This window comes from Genypterus blacodes, unplaced genomic scaffold (assembly GCF_046128005.1).
Source record: "Genypterus blacodes isolate CSIRO-AG114 ecotype Tasmania unplaced genomic scaffold, CSIRO-AGI_Gbla_v1 ptg000012l_1, whole genome shotgun sequence".
NCBI classification, from domain to species: domain Eukaryota; kingdom Metazoa; phylum Chordata; class Actinopteri; order Ophidiiformes; family Ophidiidae; genus Genypterus; species Genypterus blacodes.
This window is the reverse complement of record NW_027466826.1, coordinates 1,978,479-1,991,818: the sequence shown is the minus strand read 5'-3', so window position 1 is coordinate 1,991,818 and position 13,340 is coordinate 1,978,479. Positions and strand designations below refer to the sequence as shown.

Sequence of the window (13,340 nt, the reverse complement as noted above, 5' to 3'; positions counted from 1 at the left end):
TGATGATTGATGCAAAACATGTACTGTATTCTGAGTACTGAAAATATACAGTTTTAGCAATTTTCTTATATTAAAAGTGAATCAAATGCGAGTTGATATTTGATTTGTTGATCAAATCTGAAAGATCATCAAGCTGCAAATGCATAAGAAATGTGAAATAATTCACCCAGATTATTAAATTCATATTACATTTGTACTGGACTAATATCATCAGATGACCTTTCCCAAATGGAGAAGGTCGTTTGTGGTGGGATTTTTGTGTAAATGTTACACGGCAGACTCACAAAAAGATGAATCCTCCTTAATCATTACAAAACACAAGGTGCCGTGTGAACAGTGAGAGTTTTTCTGCCCCTTATTGGTCAGAAGTTGAATACCGCCGCTTAATGTCCGTTAACAAAAATGATGTTCCGTCTTGTGTTTTGACTGTTACAACCTCCACTTCTCGGCTTGAAACAACAAAAGAGGAACTTCTAACGTATTTAACCAAGGCGTGAATAAAAAAAGGGAAGTGAAATCAATTCCGTCACCTCATGTTTCACTTACGTAATAGCAACACGCCAGGAGGAAAGTTGTGCAAACCAATGAAAACAAAAGCGGCCGTGAATTTTTAATAAGTTAACTCTCACATATTTGTGCCATTGGAACAGAAGTGTACAATTAGAGGTGCAAACACCGCTTATAATTAACACGTTTTCAGCTGAAAAGGTGAAGAACACAGACACTTCGCCGTCTGAGCTCATAGTCTAATAATATCTCAGTGCTGTTCACCAAAGATGTAACAAAAAAAAAAGTCCTGGTTATATCTGAACGACGTTTTAAACATTGAGATCACATTCCGCAAACTGGTGGATACAGATGATGATCAGCGCTCTAGTGTTGTGATTGCAGCTGTCAATTGGCACAATGTTCTGCTTTCTCATCCCACTGAATTAATATAAACACAATACTTTACTCATTGTCATTGTTGCTCACTGGCTGCTGATGGTGCAGAGGGCTGAATCACAGGCTGCATTCCTGCACCAGTCACATGTTACAAACACTGAGACCTTCTTTCCCAAAGCCCTAGGGCTGCTTTTTTTTTTTTTTTTTACACATTCTCTGTCTTTGTCTTTCCCAACACGTCTCTCTGCCCAGTCTCGTCCCCTCTGTCTTTGTCCGATTCCTCTCGTCGACCTGCGACGGCCCGGCTTCCTGTTTATGTCGGAGTGAGAGCGCCCGGGCCAATCAGCTGTGAAGGCTGTGATCCTCCTTGTAGCTATTTACTGCTCTGTGGTCTGTTTTTAAAAACAGAGACGAGACGAGCTGAGCGCGGCATGGTGCTGCTGAGTAAGCAGACTCGCTGAGCTGTCACACAACTGATTTATACACGTCTCAACCCCTTTTTCGTGTCTGAAAATATGCTTGGCTACATTTGCTTATGCGGTTTATGTCCTGAAATGTGTGTGTGTGTGTGTGTGTGTGTGTGTGTGTGTGTGTGTGTGTGTGTGTGTGTGTGTGTGTGTGTGTGTGTGTGTGTGTGTGTGTGTGTGTGTGTGTGTGTGCACGCCACCATCCTTGCTTGTTATGTTTCTGGAAAGAGCAGCAGGACCTGTACACTCTGCCGTTGAGGGTTGGAATGTGCTGATTTGCAGGTTTTGAAAATCACAAAGCGGCTTGAGGCTGGCGCGCACACTTTTGCATGAGGTCACGGGTCGCCTACACAGCATGTTGTGACATGAGAGGGGATTTGTTCTGGATTCTCCCTCGGTGGTGTCATACCTTTGCACTGTTTTCCACTCGCCTTGTTGGCTTTGCGAGCATTGTAGATTACAATTGCAGGTTATCAAAACTGCAAGCCGCGGCTACTCTGGGAAGAATGACTTGTTATTATATGGTTCTGGGAAAAGTGCTGGGGCTAGAATGGACGCCACGACGAGAATAGACCCGGTACAGTGAGCGGCGGGCAGGCGGCCTTGTTCGAGAGCCTGACCCATGCCAGCTGCCTTTCACAGCACGCTCCAAATCAAGTTAGTCGGGGGAGAAAATACAATCAGGGCTTTGCGGGGGCATTTGAGTTCACTCCATGCATTACACGGGCGCTAATGCCTGATTCCACATTGGCTCTTGCAAACATGCCTGACATTCAGTGTTTACACCCCTCCGATGAAAGCTCCCAGTCAGACAGTCTAATAGCTCTCTGTTTGGAATTAGATTCAGGAAGTCATGAGATTTCCAGGTGGCTCAGCTTTCCTTCCTTTGCTTGTTGAGACGGAATTTTTTTTAATCTTTATTCAAAATCCTTGCCAATGCACATTAAAACAAATACACCCCTACTGTAAAGACACACACACACACACCCTGGTATGTTTCCTGTCTTTATCACACATAGGCAACGCGTCAATCTGACAAAATGTGGTTTGAAATCTGTCCCACTACGAGCAGGGAGATGGGCCTCGTCTCGTGTTTTCTTACTACACATTTGCGAAAGGCAATAATTGAGCAACGTGTTTGCACAAATTCCCCTAGTGCCATCATTTAGTGCACAAAAGTCTGTGAATAATGAATCTGTTCTGAACTCCTCCTGAACTCTCTCCACCAACACCATGCCACAGATCAGCACCACATGACATCCACACACACACACACACACACACACACACACACACACACACACACATGCCCCCGACGACCTATATACCTCTGAAAGCTCCAAATATGCAAAGCTACCTCCTCCTGCCTGTGCACTGTGCAGTGTCGTGTCAGCCACGTGAATCATTACACCGCGTCGCACCTGGCTGCACTTAGCGGCGGACTTTCCTTTGACAGACCTGATGACTGTTGGGAACCTGCTTAAAGCGGAACAATAAATAGAAACTGGTGACTGGCGCAAGTTAAAAGCTCCCGCCCTTTTGGCAACCAAAGTGTGTGTGTGTGTGTGTGTGTGTGTGTGTGTGTGTGTGTGTGTGTGTGTGTGTGTGTGAGCAGTTCAATGTTTAACCCTTATGTCAACGGACGCGAATGTGTCACAACAGCATTCCTGCGAGGCGCTTGTCTTGTGACAAGAGCCGTTTCATAATGGGAACTGCTCTGCTCCGATTGCCCCCGTGCATTGTTTGGTGACAGGAGGAAGGAGTTTCGCTTTGGCGTGACAGGTTTCGTGTTCCTTCATGTTGTGTGCGTTGATGAACGAGTAGGTTGGGCCGGCCGAACCGCCGGGTTTAGCTGACACCAGTTCAAACGGCAAACACGGCACCCTGTTTACCCACATCAAGGCTCTCCTCTTCCTCCTCGCTGTGAATGGTTAACTCGATGAGGATCATGTGAGAGCTGAGCAGAGTTTTGCAATTACATGGGAGGTGGACTTTGCTCACCTCGTTGTTAGGCAACTGCATTTCTGATCAGATTGTATGACGACGACGGCGAGTGACACAGTTTAGCAGCCGGCGCTCCTTTATGAGCAAAGTTGTTGTAAAAAATGAATGCCTGCCTTGTGTGAAAGGTGTGTGTGCGTGTGTTTGTGTGTGTGTGCGCGCTGCCCTTCAAGACAACCCTGGGTGTAGCCTGACTCGCAGTGTGTGAAACCGTTTCCTCCTCAAGGCCGTCTGACTCCTCCCTTCTATTGTGTGGCAACGCCGTGTAGGGTGAACTTTTATCTATCTGTTGTTGAACGAGCTTTCAATGATTTGCATGCAACAAGGTCAGGTTACGCATCTGTACGCTTGGTCAACAAAGTGAATCCCATCACTTAGCAGGGGAGGCAAACTCCCTCCTTTCTCGTTAAACCGCTCACACGCGCTCCCTCGCCAAACCTGTATATCTACTATTTGTGCCATCGGTGAGCGATACGCAGGCGCCCTGACCTGCGTTGCCGTCACACAAACTGAAATGCTCCAATCACACTGATAAGGTTTCGGCACCACGCCCAGAGCGGCGTGCCCTTTGGCCAGGCAAGTTTCTGCAAACACATGGTGCAAGACGTCTCTATCAGCAGCGTGCTTGTAGTCGTTACAAATTTGCACAATACAAATATGCAGTGTCATATCACCTTGGGCTTATCAGGCTCCTTCAAGGGCGCTGAACTTTCCCACAGTGCTCTGCTGCGTCCCGCGTAGCTCTTGTGTGTCCCATGGGACCTTTGCTGCTGTTGTGTTAAGACTCTCCTCTTTACTCGACGGTGCTTCCCACAGTATTTACTGTGGCACTCTTCAACCGTGCTACACAAGCTGTGGCGACTATGACTAAACCATCCGCTCTTGTTTGCCTTTTAGGGATAATGACGCTGCCATGACTGCGTGCGTGACAACATCATCTTTCACTGTCAATGTTGTGAAACTAGTTTGTCATGGATAAAGTTCACAATGTGTTGTAATTTGATCTTAAATTCCTTAACAAAGCCCACATTCACTTTCAGTTCAATGATAGTTGCCTAGTTGTCACACACACAGTTAAAACAATAACAATAACAAAGTTGACTTTGTGCATTAATCTGTATACTTGTGTGTATTGCCGCCGGCTATTCCAGTACTATTTCCTGTTTCAGTTCTTCACAAGGGAATAGCTTCCTGAAAGTGTCCCAAATGTGGACGAGCGTGGCGAGGGAACCTGTGCCCAGATGGCGCGGTTAGGGGGGCTTTATCACAGAGCAAAGCTGTCTCCCACCCGGCCCATCATTCACAGTGGCGAGACACTGGATGTGACAACGCAAAATACTGTGCAGCTGTTCTGGGACCAGTCTGGAGAAAACCGCAGGCGGATAATGAATGCCACACCGTTGTGACAACTTGCACTTTTATGGGAAAGAGGAAGAAGGACATCTTTGGCACGGATGCTCGCCGTGTGCGACGGCACATCCTCCATAAACCAGACAATCAAAGACAGCATGTGTGGAATCTGCGGTAGGAGGCTCAGCTGATTTATGGCGATGACCAAAAACGGGCCTGTTTCCTGGCAAACGGGCTACGAGCTAAATTGCACGAGAGCTGTAATGGCGGTTAATGCAATCACATTTTCCAACTTCTGTGCTGAATTTAACCACACAATCTGTATTTGTACGAATCACTGTCAAATTCTTGGTGATGACCTTTTTTTCCCAAAAGCAATGTTTCCTGATGCGAACAGGCTCTGTGCTTATCTCTGAACAAAACTATATTTTCCAATCAAGCCAGTTTATTCTGGTTTTCATCTCACCATCTTGCATAAAACCTCCTCCTTGAAATACCAAAAATCATATTATTAGACTTTCTCTTTATATCCTCGTGCTTTCCAGACAAACATGACTAGAAACTGTATAGCTTTGATGTTCTTCAAACCCCAAAATGCCTCATACATAAAGGAGTTTATTATGCATGTTCATATGTATTTCTATGTATTATTTACTATTCACTTGCAACAGTTCTGTTGACAGAATGAATTTATGCAAAGATCCGGCTGTCGTCAAGTAAAAATCCTAATTACTTTGCTATCCTATCTATCAGTAGCAGCGATCCAAAGATGATGTCAAAGTCTGATATTCCGCATCGGCAAACCGTGCCTGTGTGCTGTGTTAATGTTCTGCCAGGGATGTCAGAGTCCATTTTGTAGCCGCGCAGCTCAAAAATAGATACGAGTTCTGGTAATAAATAAACCCAGCGTTGGGGAGGTTCTATTTTGGCCCGGGAGTTTACATAATAAGTAAAATACCTCTCGTTCTTTTTGCTTCGACAAAGCCCAAATATGTTACCCTTTGTGAATTACGATACTGAGTAAATGTTAATGGCACAAATATCAATCTCCGATCTAACACGTACTCCCACGTTCGGTGCTGTGTGCCACAGTGGCGCTTGCGATGAAGCAGAATGTCTGAAGTCCCTCGAGCGTTTGCACAAGGACCAGTCGAGGTCTGTGAGCCCAAACAAACCAGACGCACCGAAACTACTGCGGCGTGGAGATTGGCTGCGGACGACAACTGTGAACAATGTGACCCTGCCTTATAAGGGCGGTAAATAAGGCAATATTTGAAAGTGCTCAGTCTACAAGTATGTAGCTCAACCGTTAAAGGACGTAATTGTTTTTCTGGTTCAGTGTGTTTTCTTCTAATCTTTGGTTCCTTCCCTCGTGTCACGTCTCGCGTTATTGCTGCGACCCGCGCTATGTGTGTGTGTGTGGGTGTGTGTGTGTGTGTGTGCATAGGGTTGTTTACGACGACGCCTGGCTGAGCGGAGGAGGTTGGATGTGCGGGGGTTTCCGACGGACAGGAAATGATGTCGTCAGTTCACAGTGCATGTGAGCTTGCTTGAGCGTAGCGTTACAGAGGCAAAGTTCAAGTCTTTCTGTTCCCTGCCGCCAAAATTAAATCTGCATGCCGAGCCACTGAAACCAACTTATGTACAAAAATGGATGTGAAAACAATGCACTTCATTTACATTTTTCTGCTGGGGATTTTTCTCTCTCTCTCTCTCTCTCTCTCTCTCTCTCTCTCTCCATTTCCCCCTTTCAGCCCTCTGTTATTTACCGAGTCTGTCCCTGACAAGCATGGCAGATTAAGGGGATATGTTACCATCTTGTTTTTTTTCTAAATGGATACACATGTGGCACATCTGGGCCCAAGCCTGACTCATTACTCACTTCTTTTTCTCTTTTCTTTTTTTTTTTGTAATGTTCCATTCTCTGCAGCCATGGCAACTGCTGCATGTTTGGCAGAAAGCTTTTGAAGGCAGTGGAAAAAGAGAGTGAGCCTAGGGAGGGAGTATAAAGGGAGAGCGAGGGAGAGAGAGAGAGAGACTGAGGGAGAGAGGGAGAGAGACGGCGGGAGGGGAGGGAGGGAAAAGCGAGCAGGCTCTCAGTAGTTGGCCTACATCCAGTGTAATCATGCCATGGAGCCGAAATGAGGCCTTTGGCAGCACACCAGGTTTCTGAGAACAAAGATGTGAGCTTCTAATGTTGGCGGTGGGGCCTGCTTGGCATCCTTTGCCATTTCCCAGCAGCCCTTGCCTTGGCCGTCTGCCAGGCCCCCCTCCCCTCCCTCCCCCCGCCCCCCCCCCCACCCGCCGGGACTGCAAAGAGGATCAGAATAAAGAGAGAGACTTGTTTTTCACTCGCCTCTTGCTCTGGCCCAATGACATCACCTCTGCAGCCTCCAGCCCCCAGATTCCAGCCGCCCAGCACATTTTTGCCTTTCGCCACGGACCCTCCATTTTATTTGAATTCCACCATTTTATACCTATATCAAAACAGACGGCTTTAAATGGGAAGAGCTCGGTTATTTTGGGCTGAACTCGGATGCAAAGGCGAGACAACCCGCCTCCCCTGGTCTAACCGTGCATACAGCCTATGGAAGCGGCGGAAGAAACAGCAAAACACAATAAAAATGAGTGCTACCTTAAGAAATAGAAAGTGACAGCTATTTCAGGGGGGGGATGTTTTGACGTTTTCTGCGAGACCTCCATAAATTCTGTCTGCTCTCTAATCCTCGCCACCATACCAATCGCTGGCTAAAAATAACACTGTAAACAGGATATATATCGTCACTGAGGGGGGAGGGGTGTGTGTGATAATCTCCATGGTTACTTACTCCCTGTCAGAAACACAGGAACCCTTTAAGGCGCGCACATTAGTCCTCACTGTTACACTCCTGACATTTTCCAAGCGGCGCCGCTGTGCCTGGCTATTAACCTGCAAGGTGGGCGACTTAAAAAAAAAACCTGCTCAACATTGGTCATATGATATATGATAATATAATATGATCACTCCGTCCTCTTGTAACCTCCGTTGACGCTTGCGCAACATGTAGCAGTTTGGTTTGGATCTCAACTCGGCAGCGGCGCTACAAAGGTTATATAACAGAAATGTTGTTCTCTGGGTAGAGGGGGAAACAGGAAAAGAGAGAGAGAGAGAGAGAGAGAGAGCGGGGGAGAGAGAGAGAGAGAGACAGAGAGAGAGACAGTAGCGGTGCGGCGCTTAGGAGGGGAAAAACTTCAGAGAGAATTTGTAATGATTCACTTCCATGAATAAAAGATGGCCAATATAAAATTGAACGGGCTCCGAAAGCAACAGAGCAAAAAATAACATCAGCTTTATCAAGCCCGTAATGCTGTCACATGCTGGGTATTCCCCTGACTGTCACCTACCGCCTGCTCTTTATTTAGCTGCTTCCTGTCTCACTTTACATATTGTATTGAAAAAAAAGTTCAAATGCATTACACATCAATTCCACCTGGTTTAGTGGCTCAACTCAAATCAGATCACTGTGGGTCGGTTGGTGTTGTGGTGATTCTACTATACGGCGGCGCATGGTACACGTTGTGATTGACGCCATCTGCGCGCGCCTGTGTTTTTCGCCTCTGTTCAGCGTAAAACTCTGCATCATTAAAGCGCTTTGTGTCTTCAGCCACTGCGGCAAAGGCTTTAAAAATAAATAAATAATCAGTGGATCTTCCCATTATAGAATCAGGTCATTTGGGATTTAATTGAATCTCAGCATGCCTCCGTCTTGCGTAATAGTGTATCGTTAGGTAACCGTTTCCCACCAATCTTAAGACGAGAACTTGTTTATTTTTCCCTTGACAACGGTCATTTCCTAACTGTGTCATTAAGTCTTCACAACACTTCCTTGTGTTGTTCACCCGGCAAAGCCCCCTGATAGAGAGACACGTTGTTAGACAGCGGTTACAAACGAGTCTAAAGCCTTGTGACATCTGTAAATGATTGGTCTAGATACAGTCACAACGTAATATTGTTCATGCCGATTCCCTATGCAGTCAGCTTTACAATGACAACAACGCGGCAATTGCACCAACAACTATGCACGGTGACAATAGTTTAGGCATGTGAGTCACTATCCTATGCTCCACACACACACAGAAGCCCTTTGAAGCATTTCATGCAACAGTGCGTGATCACGGCCGCGGGGAGGGGAGCCAAATGGCCTGATGTCCCGTAGCTGAGTGAGGCGGATGAGGGTACGTGACTAAACATCTTGCTTCCTCTTTCCAACGTCACATGGACTTGCACAAACATATCCTGCTTTGTGTCTGCAGGTTTCAGACGCATTGCCTCACCCAAACCCTGAGGCTAAGCTGCAATGAGTTGGAATGAACCCAGATAAGAGGGTGGAATCTGAACTACTGGGACACTCCTCCTATTCAGACGTGCATCAAACCTACACTTTTGCTCGGGGGTGGGTTTTGGCAGCGTGTGTACTATATGACATACTTCTAATTTAATCTTCTTCTCTCTCTCTCTTTTTTTTTTTGCATTAAATCAGACATACAGTATTGTAGTGTAGCTATTAATCTAACAGCTATCAAGCGAGCATATTGGTTTAATCTTCTATGTTGTTGGAGCCAACTTAATACAGAAGTGAGTGAAAGGCTGATTCATTCCAGGCTCATTTCATTTCGTGATGGCAGCTTTGGATGACTGATTCGCCGGTGCAACCAGAATCAAAATGTGGGCAGAGCTACTGTATATTCACGCTGTAACCCCGATCCATTCAAGTTTACAACACACTGGCTGGAAATCCCCACCTCATGACAGAGCTTCCTGCTTACTGACTAACAGATGCGCCACTTCTTGATTTTCTTTCGCATATTAACGCTGGGCTTTAAAAATACAATAAAAAAAACAGAATCACGTGACAAACACGTCGACACAGAATGAAAATGACCAAAAGCGGATTTGTTTCCAGCAAATAGACGCATCCGAAATTCCGACATCCACCTAAGTATTCGCTAAAAGCTGTATATTCAAATTAAAGCGACTAATCTCTATTTTGTCAGTTGGCATTCACAAAAGGAAGCTGCGTGTTATTTCCGAGATTTTACCTCAAAACACGCGCTGAATTTCTAAATACGCCATAAGGTTGTTGTTTCTTTTCTTTCTTTTTTTTTTTTTTACAGTAGGCTGGTTGTTTTCGTAGCCATGGCTCGACCCACCTCATTCATTGCACAGCAGTAGTAGAAGCAGCTCATTGTGCATTGACAAAAAACAACAACAAGCAACGTGGAGACGAATTGGTGAAACGCGTTAAATTCTGTCAGGCAAAGGAGCGTTGAATCAAAATGGAGTACGTGTCCTTTTACCTGACAGCCCTGTGCTAACCTACGGCTACCCCCCCTCCCTCCTCCCCCCTCATTTTCGGTGTCGTATCGGCGGACCGAGTGGCGTTTTTGTGTGTGCGCGTGCAGCTTTACTAATAAGAGCTGTTTGGTTATTCCTTCGGTCGGAGGCGGCCGCGGTGGACGGTGGACGGGGTGAAATGGGTGCAGTTTTGGCGGCGGTACAACTGATTAAATTAAAATAGAAAACGCAGTGAGTGACAGAGGCTGCGGTAAACCGGGGGGGTCTGTCGAAGAAATCAAGTCAATAGAAACTGAAGTGGAAGCAGGCGTTTAGAGCTCCGTGGTGACGTCACTGCTCCACATTGAGCCAGTAGTAGAGAGTCAGTGGAGATAGATAGAGGAGCGCCGTAGTAAAGTACACACCGACATGAACTTCTCCCTGTAAAACTCCACCGTTGTTGCTGTTCAAGTCGGAAGAGGAGCGTTTTCTATTTTCAACAAAAGGAACTTCCACTTTTTTCGTTTTAGAGACTCGGGACGAACCCAGGAGAAGATATATTTTGGGTTTCTTTTCGGGGGGTCCAACAGCGCAATGTCGTCCGCGGCGGTCGCTGCTTCTTCCAGGAGGCAGTCGTGTTATTTATGCGACTTGCCCCGCATGCCGTGGGCCATGATCTGGGATTTTACCGAGCCCGTCTGCAGGGGATGTGTCAACTATGAAGGAGCAGACCGTATTGAGTTTGTCATCGATACTGCCCGGCAGCTCAAGAGGGCTCACGGGTTTCAGGAGGGCAGGTCTCCCGGCCCCGGGAAGTCGCAGCTCTCCGGGAAAGAGATCCAGGCGATCAACCACGCGGCAGCAGGAGACCCCGGGTCCCGGCCGCCCCAGCCGCTGGACCGCTACCCGCTTTCCTCCGACCGCCCGCCCAGACTGGGTCCAGAGTATCAGTCTGGCAGGCAGGCAAACGGCATTCCCGTCCCCAATGGATTTCCTAAGCCAGACGAGCCACCGGAGCTGAACCGCCAGAGCCCGAACCCTCGCAGGAATAACCCTCCGAATCTAGTGCCTTTGGTTAACGGGAACATGCCTCCGGTGCACGCCGTCAACGGCAGACAGGGGCAGATGGGGCTTCCCTCGGCACTGGCAGGCGGTAGTCCCGCGGACATGGGTAAGAGACCCGCCTCGGTATCCAGCACCGAGCACGACAGAGAGGTGAAGGACAAGCACAGACCGGACAGTCTAACGCCGGAGATCTCCGAGAGCCACAAAAACAGGCCGGAGCAGGACTGGATGAGCAAGGGCAAAACGGTGAGGGATCTCATGGCTCTGCACACATTCGACAACAGGTTCAAGAAGGACCATGCGGCCATGCAACAAAGGGTTATGGGCTACGAGGCCAGCGCCACGGCTTCTAAATCAGGTGAGCAAAGCGAAAAGACTGCTTATATAGAATGGCATTAAATGTATTTTGAACAATTTTTGAGTCTGAGTAATTTTGAGGCATTTGCAAATTTTTGGGGCTGATTATGATCGTATTTCAGCTTCATTCATAGTATATATGAAATGGAGACAAATGTGGATAATATTCCTTAAGTGGTGTGTGGTGCAGCAGGGAACAGCAAGAATGTGCGTGTCATTTTCAGGGAATTGTTCCTCCTTGTCTGAGCTCTGCAACTCAACTATTTGTTTAACCCTTTCGCACCTCCAGACAGAGGAAAACACCCCCGGAGCATGAAGAGAAAAGCATCGCCTGAACCAGAGGGAGAGGGAACAGCTGCCAAGCTCAATGGGGAAGGACAACAGTGGTTACCTCCACCTACTGACGGACTGAAAATGCCACCGGTTCCCCCACCGAGCTTCGCCTCACCCCCCTCCACCATATCCCCCCACTCCCGCACCACCCCACCTGAGGCAGCTCAGAACGGCCAGTCCCCCATGGCGGCACTAATCCTGGCAGCAGACAATGCAGGTGGAAACAGCTCTCCCAAGGACGGCAACCAAGTGCACTCCACCACCCGGAGGAACAGCAGCAGTCCCCTTTCGCCGTCCTCCATGAACCAGAGGAGGCTGGCCCAAAGAGATGCGTCTGGCGCAGGTACCCCCCACGTGCCAGGCATGGACCAAGTGCACCCACAAAGCATTCCGGACTCCTCGGTACCCGGCAGCATACCCCTTTGCTGCACGCTGTGCCACGAGCGTTTGGAGGACACACACTTTGTTCAGTGCCCGTCTGTGCCCTCTCACAAGTTCTGCTTCCCATGCTCAAGGGAAAGCATAAAGCAGCAAGGTGCCACGGGTGAAGTGTACTGTCCAAGTGGAGAGAAATGTCCCCTGGTTGGTTCAAACGTACCATGGGCTTTCATGCAAGGAGAAATCGCCACCATCCTTGCAGGAGATGTCAAAGTAAAAAAGGAGAGGGACCCTTGATTTTGTTTGAACGTTTTTTGGGGGAGGGGAAGCAAAATATGAGTATAAATATATAAATATCACCTACATACCATTCAAACAAACTAATGGACTTGTACATATTGGACCCAAGGGAAGAGTATACTTCGTAAACATGGTTGTATAATTTTTGATTTTTCAATACATTGTGTTTCTATATTTTTGAAGATAAAGGTATGTACTCATTATAATGGACTACGTTCCTCTTTGTTGATGTTTAACAAGATTCTTGATGTACTTCTAGGTCTGGTGGCAGTTCCTGTTTAACGTAGAATGTGACTAATGCTACTCTACGAGCACTTGGCAAACCTGAAATGCTTTTAGCTGTACTTGTATGCACTTGTTTAAAAATTGCCAAATACAATTTCTGATCTTGTATGAACTTATTGTCTGAGCTTGCTTCATTTGAGTGATTAAGTTACATAGGAGTGCGAACAGATTATGAGGCTTGTTGTGACGGCTCAGGAAGACTTGATTTACGCTGCACAACATGAGGAGGGCTACTGTTCCAAGCTGCATGCAGTCATGAAATGCTGCAGGTCAGCAGCTCTTTTTTGCACAAATGCCTTTCACCGTGGAAAAGCATGATTGGAAAAACAGACGCATTGTGCCAAATGTGCCATAGTTTGTGCATAGACCCCCGGCACTGTAACTGATTGTACAGAAATAGATGCCAAGTCATGTTCAGTCAGCTGGAATCTGTTGAGTCAGTAATGTGACAAAATGCATGATTGTTAACACAACACCATAGTGGAACAATATTGCGTAACCACACGTTTGCACTTATCTGAAGTCATCCACTCACAATGACATTTGTAGCTTTTCATACTGGCACAAGAGATTTTTCAAGCTGGGCTGCAAATTGTGTCTGATAT

The 13,340-nt window shown here is 47.0% G+C and overlaps 1 protein-coding gene across 1 annotated transcript; it reads left to right on the top strand.

Moving 5' to 3' along the window:
- The first annotated feature begins 9,925 nt into the window (after positions 1–9,925).
- On the top strand, positions 9,926–12,847 carry irf2bp2a (interferon regulatory factor 2 binding protein 2a). The gene is made up of 2 exons (XM_076164835.1): positions 9,926–11,440; positions 11,729–12,847. Exons 1-2 carry the CDS (start codon positions 10,612–10,614, stop codon positions 12,445–12,447), a joined length of 1,548 nt encoding a protein of 515 aa, XP_076020950.1. The 5' UTR covers positions 9,926–10,611; the 3' UTR covers positions 12,448–12,847.
- Positions 12,848–13,340: the final 493 nt, after the last annotated feature.

What these genes read in the sequence shown, in the direction of transcription:
- irf2bp2a (XM_076164835.1), top strand. Translation starts at nt 10,612, where the DNA reads ATGTCGTCCGCGGCGGTCGCTGCTTCTTCCAGGAGGCAGTCGTGTTAT. An exon ending in CGCCACGGCTTCTAAATCAG is followed by an intron (nt 11,441 to 11,728) that starts GTGAGCAAAGCG and finishes TCGCACCTCCAG; the next exon opens with ACAGAGGAAAACACCCCCGG.